Here is a 21,044-nt window from a genome sequence, read left to right as displayed (position 1 = left end):
AACTGTGACTTCGCTCCTTTAATGACAACACTAACGTTTGTAATTTTATTACCATTTTTATTAACCACAAAAATTTATTTATAGAATCGACACATTGAAAAAAGTAACGCGCTAATAGGGCTACTTATCGACCAATCACAGTTTAATTGGAGACAATCACGCAGTCTCGAAACCTCATTATCCACTATGAAAAGAAATATTTCTTACTTATTTAGGTTAAACATTATATCGTCAGTTGCAGGTTCACTTGGGGTAACTGACAAAATACGGTTTTTGAGTTAAATATACAGTTTTTCTTAGTTTTTTCTGCACTTTCGAATGGTATACGTAAAAAAATTCTAGCTTTAAAAAAAAATACAATTACACGGACATTTTCAGATGTGAACTTTTCAGATTTCCTTCACAATTTTGGTGTAACTGACATTGTAATAATTTTACCAGGTTGAATTGGTGTATCTGTAATAATGTAAAAATTTTGCTACAAAACTTTGCAATTACACTGATTTGCTAAGGTTTATAACATTAAATAAAATAGGAATTTGGAAAGTTTTAAGGCATATTACATTATTATTATACCAGCAGTATCAGTTAAAGAAGTTAAAGTTAGCTCAACAAAAACATTTATTGAAATTGAGCAAACTATCCAGCCAACTAGGTGTCACTGCGCGTTGCTAACATTAACCTGTTGTTACTCTGTTACTTTTACTGTTGTAGTACTCATGACCTTAATTCAACATTGCTATAAAGAGGTGGGAGATTAAATCCATTTTGTTTTCAGTTTAAGTTGCCCCGTAGAGCTAAATACGGTATTGGTAAGTCAAAGCTTAAAAAAATATTGAAATTACTTAGTTTCACAGTAATACTTTAGTTATTTCAATATTTCTGTCTTAAAAAAAAAAATACACATATTTTCTTGATTTTCGTGGCTTTTTTATCATTTTTTAATGAATAAAATAAAAGTTACTTCTAATAAAATTTTAAGAAAAATAAAGAAAACGACAAAATGTTATTTTTTTCATGAATTCTCTTATTTTTTAATACTTTTACATAAATTATACAGCAACTAAGTAAACAAAACCCAGCAAATGCATCAAATTATTTTAATTTGGGCAGTACTTACATCAATTTGACCTATGTTTTTTCCAAAAGTATGGTGTAAAATTAGTGTAACTGTCAAAAGTACAAAAATACATTGGTGTAACTGCAATTTATTTCCTTAACTAAGACATATTAGATAAATTCTTTTTATTTAATCGAAAACCGCGTAGAATTCCAAGCATTTCTGTAAAAACAGATCCAAAAAAAGGTTAAATAGAAAAAAAGTTATGTCCGATTTAAGACGAAAAAAAACTTTAAACGGCTCTACTGAAAAACTGTATTTTGTCAGTTACCCCAAGTGAACCTGCAACTGACGATATGTAGCAACAAGTATGCGCGTGAAGCGATCTGACCAGATTACTTGGTCGACCATGGCGTATCTGCAATCGGTAAATGGTTACTTTAAGTCTCGATATGCGGAGTATTCCCCATGGAATGCCACCGTCGCTATGCTGTACTTATATGCGCTCGGCGGACTGAATTTTTTCTTATCGCCGATGCATTTTCTGCGAGTTTTCAATGCGAGCGACACGGCGCGTCCACAGTGACGTCTACTCGATTTTATTTGTACAACTCGGGACAATTTATGTGGGCATCATTTTAGTGGCGGAAGTCGGAATTTTAGTGTCTCATTTCGTTAGTCAGAGTAAAATAAGAATAGATGTAGAGTCAGACTCTACAAAATATCGAGGAATTTGTTTCCTGCGTTATCATCTCCATAATTTTAAGCCATGTTCGCGGTTTTTTCCTCCGTCTTTTTCATCTAATTCTCTCCTGGATATTAAGCCGGTAATAACCCGGCTTGCCCGTCATCCATCACCGCGGTGCAATCGTCCCGCTGTCAATCTATTCCGGGCGCTCCGTTTTCGCTAATGATTCCCCGCCGTGATCGCGCGACATTTACAAAGCCGATTGTGCCGCCGGTTTGTTCACAAATCGCTTCTCCATCTCATCTCGATTTATCAGATGTGCTTTGTAGATAAGGTGATATCTACACGCCGCGCGGCGTCGGCCGATCAGAGTGCGGTGATCGACAAATAAATAAATGGGCGTGCACTTTCTAGTTTCTAGACTCGGTCTTGTCTGATACGGTTCGAATTAGAATGTAGTACCATTCACGGATTACATTTTCGTTAGTTAATGATACCCTAATGTGCGTTGATGATAACTATCATAAAATTAGTAGCATTTCATTGCTATGTTACCTTTGTGGTTATGCCAATTAAGCAGCATTGAAAACAAAAGAATTGGCGTTGAAAAAGCACAGGTTCAGTCGGATTGTTAATTAATTCAATGGCCGTGTCATCGCTCAAAAACGCGATCAGCACGGGAACAAAGCCCGGTTTATCCGTTTCATATAAAGAGTTGTCGCGTTCCATGTGAGAGAGTTTATAATTTATTTGCGCCGCAGTTTTCTGGCGACGATTTTCCCACAGGGCGGCGTCTCAAACGAGCCGCGCCCGCCCTTTATGTGGTTTTTTGTGGCGGCACAAAATGCCCGGTGGAAAACATTCAGTGATAACTGGCAACAATCGCAGCCGCCCGGATGCTCCCTTCCATTCCTCGCATACCTCCCGCTGGACCTCGCTTGCTTTTTCATCTAGCACCCGCCGACCGAACGCACTTGAGCCTCGTGACTCGACTCCGAATCGACATCAATTATTCACATGCAATTATTATTTTATTGTGTACCGAAGAAAATTAACGTCAGTGGACTTGAAAAAAAATAGCTGGAAATGTACCGCGGACGAACCTGTTTGATACTTGTGGGATTGCCATTTCAGTGTCAATGACTTTTCAATAAAGACTAAAACCAAAAATACTAGCCACTTATAGAAATGTTAACTAGATACTATGTAGATCATCGCTTAGATTTATTATGTTATGATGAAACTTAACCCACACTTCGAAAACATTATCCACAGCTGTAATGTTGAGTGGGCGATCGAGACATAATAAATGTCAGCGATCACGGCGAATAACTCGTAATTCACTGACGTTTACAATACCTATTGTTTACATTTGAATGTTGCAAAAAATATGGTTACTTAGTGACCAAAGTAATAAAATGAGTAATGCGCGGTTTAACCTTCTATCACCAATTCCACAATGGTGAAATGCAAAGTATTTTCACGAAATAGAACAGAATCTAATGTTTGTTCTAATACCAAGAACGTTTGTCGGCGAGGCAGTTCATTAGCGGAGGCGCGCTTCAGTCCCGCGTATTTCATTGTTCCATTGTTTTATTTGCCACTGTCCGGTGCTTACTGAGAGATATATAGCCCCAGCACGCTGCGCCGCTTGACACCTGTAACCAGCACTATTTTTTCACGTACCAACAACCTGAACTTTTATTGCATTGCCTACCCGCACTCAGCTTAGATATGCGGTGTTCATATGCACGGAACGTTTTCATGCCTCGCTCGACGAGTTTTTATTAATGTCCTATTGTTTCTTAATCGCCGCACCAGATTTGATATCGCGATAAATTTCCGTTAAAAGCATAAAGTTAACTTAGTAAAACGGTAAGGTCGCTGCCGAGTGTTTTTCGGCCGAAAACCACCCGTCCAGATCTGAAGTCCGATGGCGTTATCTCCCCGTCCAATCGCGGAACTGACGTTACCGCGTTGTTGAGAGTCGAAACGTCGATATTTCAAGTCGTAAACCAGATCTAATGACATGCTACGTAAATACAAGCCGATCGGCTTCGTTATTAAGAATTCGAAATTCAGTTCTGTTGAACGAAAACAAAAAACCATCGATGACTATAATGAAAGTTAATCTTCTAAGCGGGGAATTTTTCGTCTGCGACAAGACGATAATTTGTCTTATCTTTTCAATGTTTTAGACTATTCAACGTTGTGCGACACGGCTGCCGCACAAATCTCACGCTAGACGTATCGTTGTTCCAGTTTGCTGACAATAAATCGTATGTTTAGCGACGCGGTGACTTGTATAATTAACAATAGCAGCATTATACGCGATTTCCAAACTGAGCGTCACAACAGAGATCGTTTGTCACGACGCAAATTGCTATTTATGAGGATTATCTATAGGTACTTAAACGGGATAAATTATTTTGTGTGTTGGCACAGGCTTTGTTGCAAGCTTAACGATTTAAGTCATATTTCTTAGGTTGATAAAGTTCCGAAACGAGAGGTGGCTAAACGTGCTGAGCAATGTTATAAAGATGTAAGGTATCGAGCCGTGGAGAAGTGCATTCCTTTTCGAGAGACCTCTCACCTCTGGACATTGTTCTGGCCGCAAACAGTACAGCTCGTAAATAAGCCAATGCTATTTAGCTAACAATTGAGCTCCGATGGGCATTTGGTCAGATTCCGAAGCAGGCAGGCACGTGTGCTCGCCTCCGCATGCCTGGGGCCGAGTATGCAGCGGGGCTAGCGTTTTGGCCCCTCAGAATATGCCATGCACATTTGACGCAAATAATGTCGAATAACGCAGCCCATGCGAGCATTCAGATTAACTGGACCATTTCACTCATGTGACTAATGTGCGCTTATTGATAAAATTAATTACGATATATTGGCATAATTAGTACGTATAAGCACATGTACAGATGTCTTCTCTATGCGAGTATATTGGTGTGGTAATAATACGAGGTCGGATTTGATTTATAATAAGATTGATCAGCGATCAAACTCCAAGATTATGATTTAAAAAAATGAGAACTAAGTTTTGCTAACTAATATTTAATTCATAACCAACATCTACGTACCTAATTAGAACATCATGTTCTGAATTTAATCTTGTATTTAGTGCGTGCGTGCACACATGGATCACGCGTGTTGTTATTACATTCTGCGGTCTCTCAAATTTGTATTAATCAAGTGCTTTATTGCTAATAATAACGTACTATTGCCAGACTGCTAGACAGTCTAGGTAGGTATACTATAACCAGATTTAATCTTAAGGTTATTAAATTTATTGGGAAATTGAAAATAGTTTCGACTTTGATTAATTTTCAAGGCGCAATTTTACTACAATAGTATTTTAGACAAATATTATACTGATCGCAACAATGTGACTATACATTACAATCAAGAAGTCAATTCGTCATTTTTAATCATACTTTGAACTACTTTTATCATTACTCACAAAACATTTGATGGTGTGTGTGACATGACATGTCTTTTTACTTACGTGGCAGACTTCAGTACATAATGGTACCATTACATAATTTAATACTTTTGAACGTTAATATTTGTTGACCATTCGTTCTGTTTATTATAGGTAAGTGACAAATGGAAAGTTTACACCGGTGAAAGATACACCGATGATGCACCCGGCAGGATACTACGCTAATCTTGGTAAGAAAGTAAAACTATTTTTACCAATGATCAAGATCTTTCGGTCAGTTCACTTTGGTGATGGGTTTATAGTCATTAGGTACTGTTTATTTAGGTTAATTGATACTTTTAAAAAAAATACTAACACAATTTTACGAGAGAAACTTATCAATGTCACAAAGCAAAGGTACGAGTATAGTAAGAAGTCGTAGAAAAAGGCGATGGTGTAAAAAAAATTAAAAAGAAATGTTTTTATAACCTTATAAAAAGTCAACTTCATAAAACTCTACATAATTTATTTCTTACACGTCTGCTTGTTATGGTAGATGATAAACAAGATACAACTTCTGATTTCCATTATTATTGATTAATTGAATAAGATCAATCATATTATGGTTATTATTATTATTATTTATTATTCGTTTAGTACAAACCTATATCTTCTATCACTCAGCTATTGTAATTTAATTAATTTAACACCCCCCATTTTTTCTTTCTTTCTTTCATTTCCTAAAAAAGGAGAGTTTTAACCTCCTCGGAGTAAGAACCTTCGACTGTTTTTAAAACAGACTTAATATCGAAGTCTCAGTAACTCAACAAAGATAATATCTTAGACCGCATTTTGCATACAAATATTTAAGTTTTATTGATTTACCTGAACTTATTGCTAAACAAATTCTTCGAGCATTTAAATTACATCGCGTTCTTCCAACGTTGTCGATCCTAAATCCATTCCAAAAAGATACCACTCCCACACAAAGTCGTATCCTCAAACATTTCCACGGTCAAACAAAATACCTATCTAATTTTCCATAATACGCTTATCTTTTTTGCCTTATTGTTATTCTTAACTATTTCTTATCGCCTTATCGTTTTCGTGGAACTATCTGATAGACAGTCGCTTACGTCACCGTACGGCTCTCCGTTGAATGTGCGCATGAATTATGTTTTTCATGAATGGATTATGGTGTTTATTTACAATAAATAATGTTATTATGTTACTTTTTTCCGTTGCTTGTGATATTCTGTGATGTCTCTCTGTTGGAGTTCGCGGATTATAGGTGACAGAGTTGGAGGTGATAGAGCGTGCTCGAATTTTCTTACATTTCCCGGATGAAACCGGGACTTTTGATTTGGTATCCTAAATTGCGAGTAAATAAGTAGTAGTAGTGTTGCATATGTCATCTTACGCAGACCCACTACTTAAATTCAGTTCAGATTGAGCTGTAGCCGCAGGCTTAGGCCCTTCTGAAACTAGGCTCAAACCTCGTAGTCATACTATTGATAAATAAATACTTTTCAATTGGTTGAAGTGTTCGGAGATCGTTTACTGGTCAGCACAGCATTTAAATTAGGTACAGCACAGCATTTAGTCTATTTTATTGTGCATTATTGTAAACAAACAAGGAACTAAGTAAAGTGCTTTCTTCCGACAGTTTTAGCACAGCTCTGATATGGACTTGTCAACATCATCTTATCAAATTCAGATGTCATTTTTGTTATTTATAATAATCTGTGTCATTGATACCAGAATAGCTATCATAACAATGATCTTATTACCAACTTCCTAACATTTTAGAACATTTTTCATCTGAAATGAGCATACATTTATATTATAAAAGATTATCTCACAAACTTAATCGTTAGTAGTTATCTGAGATAACACTTTAGTGACTAATCAGTTGTTTAAAGTTATTAAGCATGTTTAGGAAGTGATAATGAGTCGCAGCCAAGCTAATTATAGCAGACTTAATGACTTCACACAGGTGTTAACTACCATTCTAGCGAATTACCTAGTAAGTATACCTATTGGTGATGACAATATCAAAATCTCATAATAGATAGAGTCATTTAAGACTAGCAGAACCGACTATGTTATTTACTACATTTTTGCCCGCTATGATAGTAGAATGAATCAAACAGTCGTCTATTTACCAAATGATATCAAATAAACCTAAATTATGATCGAAGCTAAGAAGCTTACATTCGTGGAAAATTCTTGCAAAAGCTCAGTCGTGGAAAATTATCAAAAACTCATCTATCATTACATTACTAATAGTGACTGAGTTTTTCAGCACTGGCACATTTATTGTCCCGAAGCAGTGGTAGGGTTAATACTGGGACTGTGAAAGTGCTTTTTAAAAGCCTACTTGCAAAAATAAAATGAGTTTTATGAGTTTTTTTTATTGCATAATTATTTAAAATCAATATACCTATACAGGGTGGAATTTTGTAATGCCACCTGGAGGGAAAGTACTCTAAATATTGTAGATAGAATTTTTTTCTCAAAGAAAACATTCCTTTATTTTTTTAAAGAAATAGGACTGCGTTCAAAAATTTCCAAAAATGCTAATGCCACACCCGGGAATCGAACCAACTAAAATCTATTAAAAATGATACCCTGTATTTTTATGACATCGATCGTTAGGGTTAAGTATAAGAATGAAATCTCTCTAACAAACTTGATAAATCAAATGAAAGGAAAACCATGAAATCTTAAATTATTTTAATTATGTTACAGAGAATTGTATGGTATGGTAGTGAATTTACGAAAAATTTTCGAAAATCTTTGAATGCAGTTCTCTTTCTTTTCAAAAATAAAGGAATGTTTTCTTTGAGTAAAATTTTCTATCTACAGTATTAAGAGTAGGTACTTTCCCTCCAGGTGGCATTACAAAATTCCACCCTGTATAGATAGGTTTTGAATATTCCTCGCTGCTCAGTTTAGTTAAACCAGATGTTTGCTCTTTAAAGTCTTAGATAAGTATCTAGGAGGTAAAACTCAACGCCCACTCCGCAGACTCTCTGGAATATAAATAAGTGATGTGATCGATTTACAAAGGACTTGTTGCATTGACCTGTTGACTCGCAACCTTTATACCGATTGCCATTTACGTAACCCATCTATACTCATTTAGCTTTAAGCATGAGCCTTAGTTAATCCCACGTTCGTAGCTCTGGAAATAATTATGATCGTTAATCGATATCAATAAAAGCTCCCGGGAGTCGAGTCGAGTCTATCGTGTGGATTGTAACAACTTATGGCACTTTGGTGTCAGACTTTATCACATTCATGGGTCAACAGGCTTAGTTTGCCATTTGACCACAGAACGTACTTACTAAAATGTAGAGTTCCTTCTGATATCTGGGATCGGTGAAGGAGTCAAATCCTCTATCTATGCACTTAATTAACCACCATCGTTTGCTTATAATAGTGATCTGAATGTTCATTTAGATTCTAATACCTATAAAATTTTAGATTGAAATTATAAGGTATTCTCTGAGACTGAGTGACATTTTGCAATATCTTTGTCCTAGGATGAAATTATTTATCTACCCAAGAGTTACCGAGATTACTCGAACAAACATGTTTACGTATTTCTAGCAGGAGTATAAGATGAATAAACATTTAGGCTGGGTTGCACCATCGTACTTTAACTTTGACAAACGTCAAAAATCTGTCAAACTCCATACAAAAATAACACCGGTTATCGTTAAAGTTACAGTCAAAGTTAGGTGGTGCAACTCAGCCTAACTAACTTAACCTACTATTAGCAATAGCAAGCTGTAATTACGTGACACATAGATCCACATTTCGAGTGAAAATTAATAAAGCCTAGATATGGCTACGACCTAGGGCTAAGTCATCGAGCAATCAATATCTCGTTAGTAGTCCATGTAATAATTAAACCGATAATTAACGTGACCTTAAATTGTGTTACAATATTTTGTGAAGGTGTCAGATCTATTATTAGCACATATTTAAAATTTAGGCTATATTATCTAATGAAATAACATTTTAATATGCTAGGAAGTATTAGACGAAGTACAAATTCTAGGTTATTAGTTAACTGGTTTGTAACCACGATTTTGCTCGCTTGGATTTTATTAATTTTATATTGTGGTCTAAGGTCTTAATATATCCAAAAATATATACAAATATCCATCAATCCATTGTCATTTTATTAGATGACTTACGCGCCTATACTTACCGGATGTGATTTTTTCAAATGAAACTGCATGCTTCAAGTAAAATATTTTTAATATTCAGTCAAAGCCTACCTATTTTACTTTAAGTAGGCATAACATTCGTCCGTTAGGGAAAAACAATCACAGTTTAGCAAGGTCATAACGACGGCAAGGTCTCTAAAAACTAAATTAGCAGACAAATAATCTCATAACTTTTGAACACATCGCCTACCTAACTGTAAGAATGGTATAATATGAGTATTGCTGTAGGTAAGTAGAGAATTCACGATGCTGTAGTTTCCGTCGCGGGGAAAAACGGTGATCTTAGTTTAGCAAGGTCGTCGAATTGAAAAAATAATGCCGCTAAATGTAACTACATATTAGCAGATATTCTTCAATAGGCTCTTTTGTTTTTAATCTACATGTTACGGTCAAAGTGATAAATGTGAAAATTATGAATAATCGCCGGTTATTATGAATAATTACCGCATGATTTGGTTAATATGATTAATATGAGGTCATTTATGTGTGTATAAAACTAAATAGGCGGCTTAGGGGTGGCCCAAGGGCCACCCCCGCCGCACCTTAACCTATTATTCACTTTAAATCAAAACATTGTGTTATAGGCATAATGGAAAAGTAATATTATGCAAGAAACATTCCAAACTCATTATGCCAAATTATATTAATATATGGTATCAAAACGTTCAAAAGTTTGGCTGTACACGAGCACGTACACAAGATGTTGTTCTCTTTTAAGAAATTTGTTAGTACTAAGGTTGAATTATTAAATAATCACTGTTAAATGTGATTAATTTATCACTTTTACCGCGACTGTCTGTAATTATTCATAATAACCGGTTATTATTAATAATTTTCAATTCATCACATTAACCGTAACATACATACCAAATTGCAAATTCTTAATAGTCCAATGAACTGTATGTCCAGTTTTATCTAAATTAAAGCAGCTTACACACTATAATATCCATCAATAGAAAATAACAGAAAGTGCAAGTGCTAACAGCTCGGATAGTGATTTGATTGAGTTTAAAAAAAGTGAGCCAGGAGATAATTATTTCTTGAAAATCTTGTAAATTTTCCTCTGTTACTCAACTACATCGTTTATAAACCATCGCCCATCTGTTAAAGCATATAAATAGCTAGCAATTCTCACCATTCGCACTTTTGTTAATTACTCACAGTGTTTGTTCGGCTGTCGATTGATTGGCCAATTATGCCCCGCTAATGCTTCTCCTCCGAAACCATTTTGCGAGCATCACTCTATAATTTTGAGGAAAAGTTTTTTATTTCTTTTCGTGTCTACCTTTACGCTCATTCCGGTTTGGTGTGTTTTGCAACGGACTGCGAATTCGATTGGTTATTTACTGTGACCGTTTTTATCTTTAGTGTCATCTTTAGTTGATAGTTAGAAGCTTTTGTCTTATCGTTTTTAGATGCCGTTACTTTGATATGTTTTTGTCTCCTAGATCTATTTCTCATAGTAACCTGAACTCATTATACTAGGTAAAGTTCCATTTTAATGATGCAATTCCAGCTGTATAAAGATGAAAGCTTTGACTCTACATTAAGGTTAAATGTTTCTGATCAAGATATTGGCATTATTTATTAGAAGGTATTCATCAAAATGGGCTTTGAACACACTGACATGACTGCGGGTAGAGCTCACCTCAGAACCGTATAATGACTATAGGGTAGAGACACTGAAATATCCTAAAGTTCTCGTAGTTTCCACAATGAAAACTTACCTTTACATTTGAGTTTGAACATCAAATCCTAGACACCTGTCGGACCTTAATCAGACTCTACCAAAGTTTTGTATCAATGTATTCTAGAGAACTTTAAACAAACCACAATAGTGACATTCATAGAGATAATAATAACAGTTGGAAACCTAATTTACATAATCACGTATGATTTTAAATCGCTTTAAAATTCAAGATGAATCATCGTGTGGTTTGTCGCTACCTTACTTCTAATGACTCTACCTGTTGTAGTATTATCAATATTAAACTCTCTTAAACCAGAATGGTAATTATGATCAATTAACAAGTTCTTTTTATTTAGTTTGAATATATTAGATAGATTTTGTCTAAAATCATGCCAATAAAACGTTTTATTTTAAACCAGGATCGTATTATGTAAATAAAAAGCACACAGCTTTTTCGGACTGACTGTGCTGATAGCCATGAGTGACTTTCTCAGCTTCACCGGGCAATAGGTAAACGCAGATGGCTCTCAACCTCAAGCAATAGGCTCTGAACCTCAAAAAAGCACACAGCTACATAGTTTAAATCCTACGCTGCGATTGATTGTACTAAATGTATTATAATTAATAACGACTTATCATAGTAATGGTTAAATAATATAATGTGCACTTTAATTTGTATGAAATTAATGTTAGTAATAAACTTCTATCAAGAGTTATTAGAATTTAATTTGGAGGATAAATCAATTAACACATCATTTGAGAGCGTTAGAATTATTTTATTATAATAAGTTGGTGAAAAACACTTCTGGCATATTGTGCACTGACGACAGCATATTAAGCTATGCAGCATCTTGTGAGGTTTTAAAAAGAGCTATTTTGCAATAAGCACATATTTACATGTACATTTTGATCATCTTCATGTCAACTATTCCTATTTCTCATACGTCAATGGATGATCTATTTAACCAAACTTTCCGGTGCGGTGTACACTCGACATCACAAACTAATTGCAAATTACATATTTCTATTTGAACCACATAAATCATACCATAGTAGGTACGAGTATGTAGTTTGATGTGCTGTACTGCTGTCAAATAGTCCATGACACCCAAAGTATGCCAAAAAGTTCGCAACACGTCTTGTAATTTGGTTGTGTGGTCAACTTTTTGACCACTTTGAGTGATACGAACTATTTAACACTTTGGCTGAGTTGCACTATCAACTTTAACCGTGGCTATAACGATAACTGGCGTATTTTGTATGGAATTTGACAGAATTTCGACTTTTGTTAAAGTTAAAGTAAGATGGTGCAACCCAGCCTTTAAAGTTCGCAATACGTCTATGGTTGTGTTGTCAACTTTTTGGCCACTTTGGATATAGCTAACTATTTGACGCTAAAAAATTCGCAACACGTCTTTCCTACAATTGGAAAATGGCTGTGTTGTCAGCTTTTTGGCCACTTTGGGTGTCATGATCTGAGGCTAAAAACGTCTTTGCCATACCTAATTGGAATATGTCAACTTTTTGGCCACTTTGGATATCTCAAACTATGTATTTGACGCCGACTGTACATCGGTGTGAGATTCGTTGACGAGCGGTTTGGCGCCAAAGCCCGTGACTCAAGTATGATTCGCGTGGAGACTACGGCAGGAATATAAATAGAGGCCAATTTGAATACATTAGATAATCAACTTACGCGGTTATTTGTAACATGATTTGTTTCTCGTTCCGTTCTGAAGGCATTTTTTGTCGTTTACAAATTGGAGGCGGATTTGATTGGGTAAATAGTAGAGTGGATTGAACGGGAAGTAATTTGGTGTTTATCTATATGTTACACTTGAAAGTTGATCATTAAGAATAGAAAATGCATAGCTGGGCATTAACTCGTTAATCCGTTAATCGTTAATTAACGAAGTTAACATTTCTATTAACGGATTAACTTTTAAGTTAACTTTAAAAAATGTTAACGGACTCGTTAACTTCCGTTAAATTATCCTAAGTCCGTTAATCGTTAATCCAGTACCTACTATTTACCAAAAAGATACAGCAGGCACGCTGAAAAACGCTAGAAAAACGCGTTCGCGTAGGTACGTTAGGGCTTCCAGAACTTCCAGAACCCAAAACAACAGTTTTTGTAACCAGATCACTAACAACACTTGATATGTGTGGGACAACTCTTGAAACTGAATTTAAGACCAGTTTTCCTGAACTGATTGAGCTGAAAGGATGATGGGCACTTTTCTATGGAATCTGGGCGTAAAACCAACAGAAATGTAACTACTATTATTTGTTAGGAGTTAATATCAGAACTATATTTTCATATAAATAACTACCAAAAACTCCCGGGTTTGCTTGGAAATTGACATAATGTGTAATAGTAATAGGTGCTTTATTGCGCAAACAAAAAATATTATTAAGTAATATACTTATCTACTTACATTTTAAATACATTAAGTTATTTATCCATTATTATGTCCAACAGTTCAGGAGTGGGGCCAACAAATGGTATATTTAAACCATGTTCTACATTATAAGCGTAGGACCATACCCAGGTACCATTTAGAGAAATGACATGAACACAGTCATTTTTCAATGGGATTTCTACCAGTTAAGTTGTAGTGTTGTCGCATAATCGATCACGGATCGATTATTACTCGATATTGCCAAATAACGATTTATCGATTAACAATTCGATTAATCGATTTTGTTGATTACCTTCATTACTATAATTTTATTGTTAATTCAATTCCTTATTTTCAGCAATATAATCGATTATTGCAATCGAATAATCGATTATGAATTATTCGGTATACATACTTACTAAATCGATAGAATCGATAGTAAGATATGATACAATACTCTCAATATGATCGATAAAAGCAATCTAATTGACCTAATATTATTTTTATTACCCTAATGTGATGTGAAATACTATGGAAACTTTGCATATTCAACGACCTCTATCTCGGTATCCCCGCGTATTACAGGGTTGTTGTCATACTATGAAATGAAGTACTAGTACTAAGCTTTAATTTAGTATACTTTTTGTTTCTGTTGGTTTAACGCCCAATTTGCCCATCATCCTTGGTATACTTATGTAAGTACGATGACAATGAAATGTTATGGTACCATTGAGCTGGTCTGATGATGGAGTCATGAGGTGGCCATAGGAACTCCTAAATGAAACGGCGGCATCGCATCGAATTTGAGTTCGTTGGATTTGTCTTTTCGAGCACTTTAGTACTAGATGATGTCCAGGGTCCTGATGATGGAGTCAGGAGGTGGCCATAGGAATTCCTAAACGAAACGGTGAAAACTTATCGAGTTTGGGTTTCCTGGATTTGTCTTTTCGAGCACTTTGGTGTTAAATTGTAATGTAATTGAACCAAGGCTCTGAGATTAAGATACATACCTACTAAAAAGTGTAAAATAAAATTATAATAATTAAAAAACTTTTTTAAAAACAAGCTTTTATTCTGAAATGCAGTTGTACTAAAACGAAAAAAATTATTGTACTTATGCAAGGTTCAAATAATTTCGAAAGCTTGTAGCGCAAACATAAAAGAGGAATAAATTCCATGCGCGATACAAGCTTTCGAAATTATTTGAACCTTGCATACAATTATTTATTTCGTTTTATTATCATTTGTTAACGGATTAACGATTAACGTTAACTTGCGTTAAATGTTGCGAAATGTAACGTTTTAACGTTTAACGAAGTTAATTTTTTTATTAACGGTTTAACGATTAACGAAGTTAACTATTTGATTAACGGTGCCCAGCTATGAGAAAATGTAATCATCCAGAGTATGAGTCTCAAACAAAGACACAATGTTGTAATTTTAATCACCGTTTTAAATACTATGCAGCCGAACCTAGCTGATAAAACAAGTTTATTACTTGACCGAGGACCTTACCGATTATTAAATGATGTAAAAAGTTCTAACAATTTCAACATTAATCTTGTAAAAAACTTTATTGCTTTCGTTATCTTCTCACAATTGCATTAATTTGATAACTAACTTATTGTTTAAAATTTAGTTTCGCTTTAGGCGTAGCAAAACGCAAAGCCGCATTCGATCGGCCCGAGGCGCACGCGCAGCCATCCGAGTTAGAAACGTCAACTTTATCGCTAAGAATAACTATAAAAGTATGATTTATAAACGTCTCACCATCGGCTGCCGTAACAAAACCAGCGCTTTGTGCCATACGCTTCTAAAATGGCCTTAAACCTATTCGGCGCTTATGTCTTTATCTATTCTGGCTACTACCTTGATCTGGATTACAGATAGGCTGTGCTCTCCCGAAATGCCCAAATTGATGCTCCAACAGTGATCAGCCTAAATCGGCGCTATAGTTCATTAAACCTTTTGAGTGTTCGCGAGGCCCGTTTATCTGACAGTGAACCCGAGTCTTTGACGAGCGATAATAATGAAGAGTCGGGAAGTTGCAGCGAGTGCAGCGCGGGCAGCGGACGCCTCCGCGGCGCTCGCCCCGCCCCCGCGCTCTCGCTCACCCGCCCAGCGAGCGAACGGGACGCAAACACTCCCTCCGCCGAAGCCTCCACGCTGTACTGTTTCTAAGAAAACCCAACTGTTATTATCCGACGCGGATTGTTCTCGACCTCTCGCCGCTTCATTTGCCCGATCTCATGAATGAATCGCGCCCGCAGGTGCGCGCCCGCGGGCCGTATCGGCGATTACCCGCTCCTAAATTTTGATAGATGCAATTTCCAACACGCACGCAATTTTCAGTGGCCGGCCTGTCATGCTCTCAGCCAATTTCGGCCTTCGCAGGAAGTGGTTCGGAGGCACTTTCGCCTCGTTTTGATACGCCTACACTCTTTCGCGTATGGATAAATGCCCGGCGGGCCAGCCATCAATCAGGCATCTATTGGCACCAATACACGCGATAATTTCAGCGTGAGAGAAGATATATTGGCCGCTGCCAACAGTTGGATAATCGGATCACAGCGGCGATTAATAAAAAATTCACAAAGGAAGCAATTTGTTATTTGTACAATGATCGTCGCGCACCAAGTAACGTGACGACTGCATCGTTAAGACACTGACAGCTCAGTTGTAGAACAATACGAGAAAATTAAGTGGCATAAGATGCAGCGAAAGTATTAACGGCGAATATCATTATTGCCAACACAAAGCAATCCCTCCTACATATTACATCGAATCAAATTTTCAATCATATCAATGCGCATTCAAATTAGATCTCGCCATTCATAGTACCACCTTCTTGCCACATTTAAATACAGTTGTTTCATTAATAAATACTACGAGGACTTTACATTATAAGTTTTCCTTACGATGTTGTAATATTAGTATTTAAAATGATGATGATACACGCAACACAAAATAATTTTTAGCTTGTTTTTATGAATTTTGTGTGTTTTACAAAATTGAAAAATCCCCCAATTTGTTTGGATCCGTGACAAAACAGGGTGATCGTGATCGTAAGGATGCTAGACTTGGCACGGGATCGGCTATAAACTAGAAATGAAATGATTTATAAATATGATAGTATAGCAACACGCACAGATACGTAGAATTATCCACAATTTGCACGTGGCTTGGTATTAATGAAGATGTACCTACACTGGAAAACTATTATATCAATGAAAGCTTGGGTGTAGTAATATTGGAATTGCTAGTTCGTAGATATGCTTTTAGACTGAAAGCTGCATAAAAATAACTGAAAACAAAAGTGAAGGGTATCAGAAATCTCAATACATGATCATAATTTTAAGTGGTCTGATTTGTCAAACGATCGTTACGAATTAAAAGTTGTTTTAAAATACACACTCAAGTTTAATTGCCTGCTAAAATAAAGTATAATTCCACGCGATCTATTTTCAGCCGGCCAGTTTTTGTTACATAAGCCGTTTGACATTGCTATTCAAACGTTCATACCTGACTGCAAATTGTTTAAATACTATCTTTAATAATAGTCGTAAAAATATTTCCATTGCTGTTGTCCGGTGGGTTTCGTAAACAATTCGCATTGAGTTAACTTGTACGTATTCAAGGTTATATTTACTTTTTCTTATCGACGTCATATTAGGTATTCTTAGAGATGTGCCGATCCCGGGAAATATCCCTAGGTCAAAAATTTTCCCATTTAGTAGGAATATTGGGAAACGTTACCAAAAATATAGGTAGAGGAAAATATAGGTAGGCTTACCCTAGGACTACTAAAATCAAGTATATTTTATTTAACAAGAACAGAAACTCACTACTGGACTTATTTTAATGAAACATTACACTATTATAGCTGAAATACATAGAATAGCTTACTACAGAAAAGACTATTTAAACAATGTAACTTTAATACAGTGGAAAACACATCCGCTGTATTTAAATATTTTATTCATAACCTGAAATAATATGACAGAATCCAATGCAATTATCTACTGATATAGTAGTTAAAGTGATAGAAACACTCATGGGAGTGTTTAACCTAAATAATCTTAGTGTTAGCAAGCCACAACAGACTTTACCGTCTTGACATTCCGCCATGGAACATTTGCGGCGTGCGGAGTATGATCCCAGACACTTCATTCAAGATACACTTTGCACCACTTGCTTGAGAATTGAACGCTTTAACGCTGAATTCAATCAATAATTTACCTTATCAGTAAATTCATTGGATTCGTTTATGTTGAAAGTAACTCATGTAAGATTTTATACCCATCTGACATTATTGATTGATGATTAATCATCATCACGTCATTTCAGTATCCACTGCAAGATTCTCCTTAATCTCTCTTCTTTCTCTCTTGCGGTTACCAGGAGCAAAAGACCTAGAAATGGTGTTCAAACCAAATATTCTACAGCGTTAACTTCAAGTGGAAAATAAAAATGAAGAGATGCTTAGAAAGAAGAAAGTAATAATGGTAATATAAAATTACTTACACTACAAAAGAATACGGGACTATTCCCACCTGTCGTTGCCTTCTCCTACCGTTGCAACTCTTGTATAGTTAGGATATATGTACAGCTCGACCACTAAAAAACCCAACGAGTGAAGGCCATGTTTGTCCCGGGGAAAGTTAAACCAACAAATAATATTAAAATATCCGTATCCGAACTCGACTATCCAATACAGCTCTATTGCACATGTTGCGATTTGTCACAGTCATTCCACATGTGCCAGCCGTGAGACGACTACGCGACTGCTGACTGATAAGAAATTAATTATGTTTGGGCTGATAAGGAACTGAGCGAAAGCGATGGGGCATATGAAGTTTTATGTCAGCTGGATTGTGTGGCTCTTAGACAATGTCATAATTTGGAAGTACATATTCCTTTATAGCCAATTCTTTTATAGTTAAGGATTACTTTTACTACTGAAGAATTGTGAAATTAGCTTCGGCCTGGCTAATCCTTTCCATTAGATGATATGCAAGCAAAGAACTTCTCCATTTCGGATAAAAAAAGCTAAGTTTTCTTAAATTGAAAGGCCTCCCTACCTGAGATGCCTCCATCATGTATTTTTCTTAAAAGCAATCTGATTAATTCTAAATATCTTTCTCCAATTAAGTGAAATCGAAACAGTAAAACTTATTACGTTAATCATACTTTTCCATTATCTCACAGCCCGAAGATAAATAAATATCAACAGTAACAGTAATTATGATATTATGCACAATACGTAAATGATTGATTACGTAGCTGGAGATTACTTTATCAATTTGATATTTCTCGAACTAACATTTCTAAGAAAGCTCAATGATAATTTTGGAATTATCACCTACGCTATGAATATGTAGGCATAATAAGAGGGGAGGAGAATAAGCTTTGTCGAATAAAAATACTTTCAGGGAAAACTCGAAGCTAATTTTGGAATTATCACCTACGCTTACAATATACTCGTAAAATTAGGCATCACACAAGGCAACTAAATCGTTGAAAAAAATACTCTCATAGAATGTATGATGTATAATTTTATTTTGTGTCTCTGGTATATGAGACTTTTTACTAGATAAATAGAAATAGAGAAAAGCGGAAAAGAACAGTTCTCTCATCAGTTTTTCAGTCTCGTCAGTCGTTCTTCTCTGTTTAACTCTAATTAAAAATAGCCATAAGATAAGCTCTACCTTGATTTCTATCCCAAAAATATAGCAAGCTGAGAAAACTCCCTCCTGAGTACCTCCAGATAAAATAATAGAGTTAAATGTTGCTATTATACCATACCCCGGTCGTGTTAAGCCGCGTTAAGGCTATGATTGGCGCCGTTTCGGTAGTGGAAGCGGTCAAACCGGTTGCGCGGGCGCACGCTGTCGTAACAGTAGCCTTACGATTGTGGACCCACGATAAAATTATGCCTTGTTCCGTTTTATACGGGCCGGTGCTTTTATCAAGAAATAGATTAATAGAGCTTTTGTTCAAATCTGGATACGATTTTTTGATCGATATTCCTGTTTAATTTTTGAAAATAAATTGATTGATACTTATGATCAAAGCATTTGGATCTAAGGCTTATGAAGTTTTATTGTTATCTACTTATTGTCTCATTCTCGATAGTTTAATTAACGTTTCTTTTGAGACACAATTTCCAAGCTGGTAAAATGTTGGTCTTTCTATTTTAATGTTGAAACTTTAGACTAATAAAAACCTTGCTATTTCATTACTTTCTAGCAATGTAGCGATAACTTGGCTGTTCAAATAATAGGCATATTATTTCTTATTTTATAGGTTCCACAATGCGCTATTAAATTCTTGAATACACTATTGTATTTTGAGCGTGCAATCATATTGAATAAAATAGATAAAAAGAAACAGTGTACTGTTGCCACGCTTCAGGTAGTTTTGCAAAGCATACAACTATATACAAAGTGCTGATAAGAAAGGCATACTTAACTTACAGGCAAAATACACGCTACAGTAAGATTTTAGAAAGAAATACATACACTTATTTATAAATGAGATGAAGGAAAATGAGGTATCAGTAAATCCAACTATTTATAAACATGCATACTTTTTGTCAAATCTTAGCAACATACATAGATATACCTAGCATGTAACGCATACACTAACTTATTACCCTACTAAAGAGCTCCAACGAACAATAGGCAAATAAGTAGGTATCAAAGCCATTGACACGTCAATTGTCGATCAAGTAGCGGCTCGAAGACGCTAATTACCCATTGATCTGGGGTAGTTAGAAAGTGATTTATTGCTCAAACTGTATTGTAATTTGTTGGAGAAAACGTTAACAGTGGACTGGCTAATGAAACTTAGCCTGTTATGTCTGGAACTCCGGATTTATCTGTACAACTTGTCTGCGAAGTGCCGAAGTATAGTATTGTAGATAACGTGTATAAGTGAGAAGTCCAGTGGAGATAATGATAATAACTCCAAAGGTCGACTTGTCTGAAGCCCTAGCCGATTAATGGGCTATCGCCGACACCTTCGGATGAAGCCGCTTAAAATCCTTAGCTTAAAATTGGGTCCAACTTCTACATGCTACAGTTCATAATTAAGCTGAATTTTTAACTTAACCTTTGAAAGTGAATGATATTATTTTTGGTATAAAAACATCCTGAAATTATTGTAAAGACAACCAAAACCACCTTGCCATTTTTGAAAATTAAACATTTACGTTTTTAGCCAAAATTTCGGCCTATTTTGGCGATAACCTACGGTACCATACAAACGAACTTATTTAGAATTCTCATTAGTACTCCTCACTAAATACCTAAACGATTGCAGCAAACATCTAGAACAGATTGGAACAGTTGAATTCAATTAAGTAAACGTTTACTTTCACAATTTAATGGTCTTCAATTTTATTTGCTTCTTCATCTAAAAATGTTGCAGTTTAAGCGCAATTTTCTTACAGATTCTATTAACTAATTACTTTAAAACTTTCGCGTTTTTTACAATATAAACATGGGTGTTTATAATAATAAATTATTTTTCTTC

At 35.5% G+C, this 21,044-nt stretch overlaps 1 protein-coding gene across 2 annotated transcripts in view; it reads left to right on the top strand.

The window, feature by feature from the left end:
* The window catches only part of scalloped (TEA domain transcription factor 1 homolog scalloped), an 84,539-nt gene that overhangs the window by 9,042 nt on the left and 54,453 nt on the right, over positions 1-21,044 (top strand). Inside the window, exon 2 of one of the 2 annotated variants that reach the window (XM_028301650.1) lies at positions 5,350-5,426. The exons of the other annotated variant lie outside the window; for it this stretch is intronic. Coding sequence (XP_028157451.1) covers positions 5,393-5,426 — 34 coding nt within the window. The 5' untranslated portion in view covers positions 5,350-5,392. The remainder of the gene's footprint in view (positions 1-5,349; positions 5,427-21,044) is intronic. 2 annotated transcript variants of the gene reach the window in all.

This window comes from Ostrinia furnacalis, unplaced genomic scaffold (genome assembly GCF_004193835.3).
Source record: "Ostrinia furnacalis isolate ACB-3 unplaced genomic scaffold, ASM419383v2 OfSCF0963, whole genome shotgun sequence".
Taxonomy (NCBI): domain Eukaryota; kingdom Metazoa; phylum Arthropoda; class Insecta; order Lepidoptera; family Crambidae; genus Ostrinia; species Ostrinia furnacalis.
Note: the sequence above shows the minus strand (reverse complement) of the source record. Positions and strands in the feature narration are given on the sequence as shown.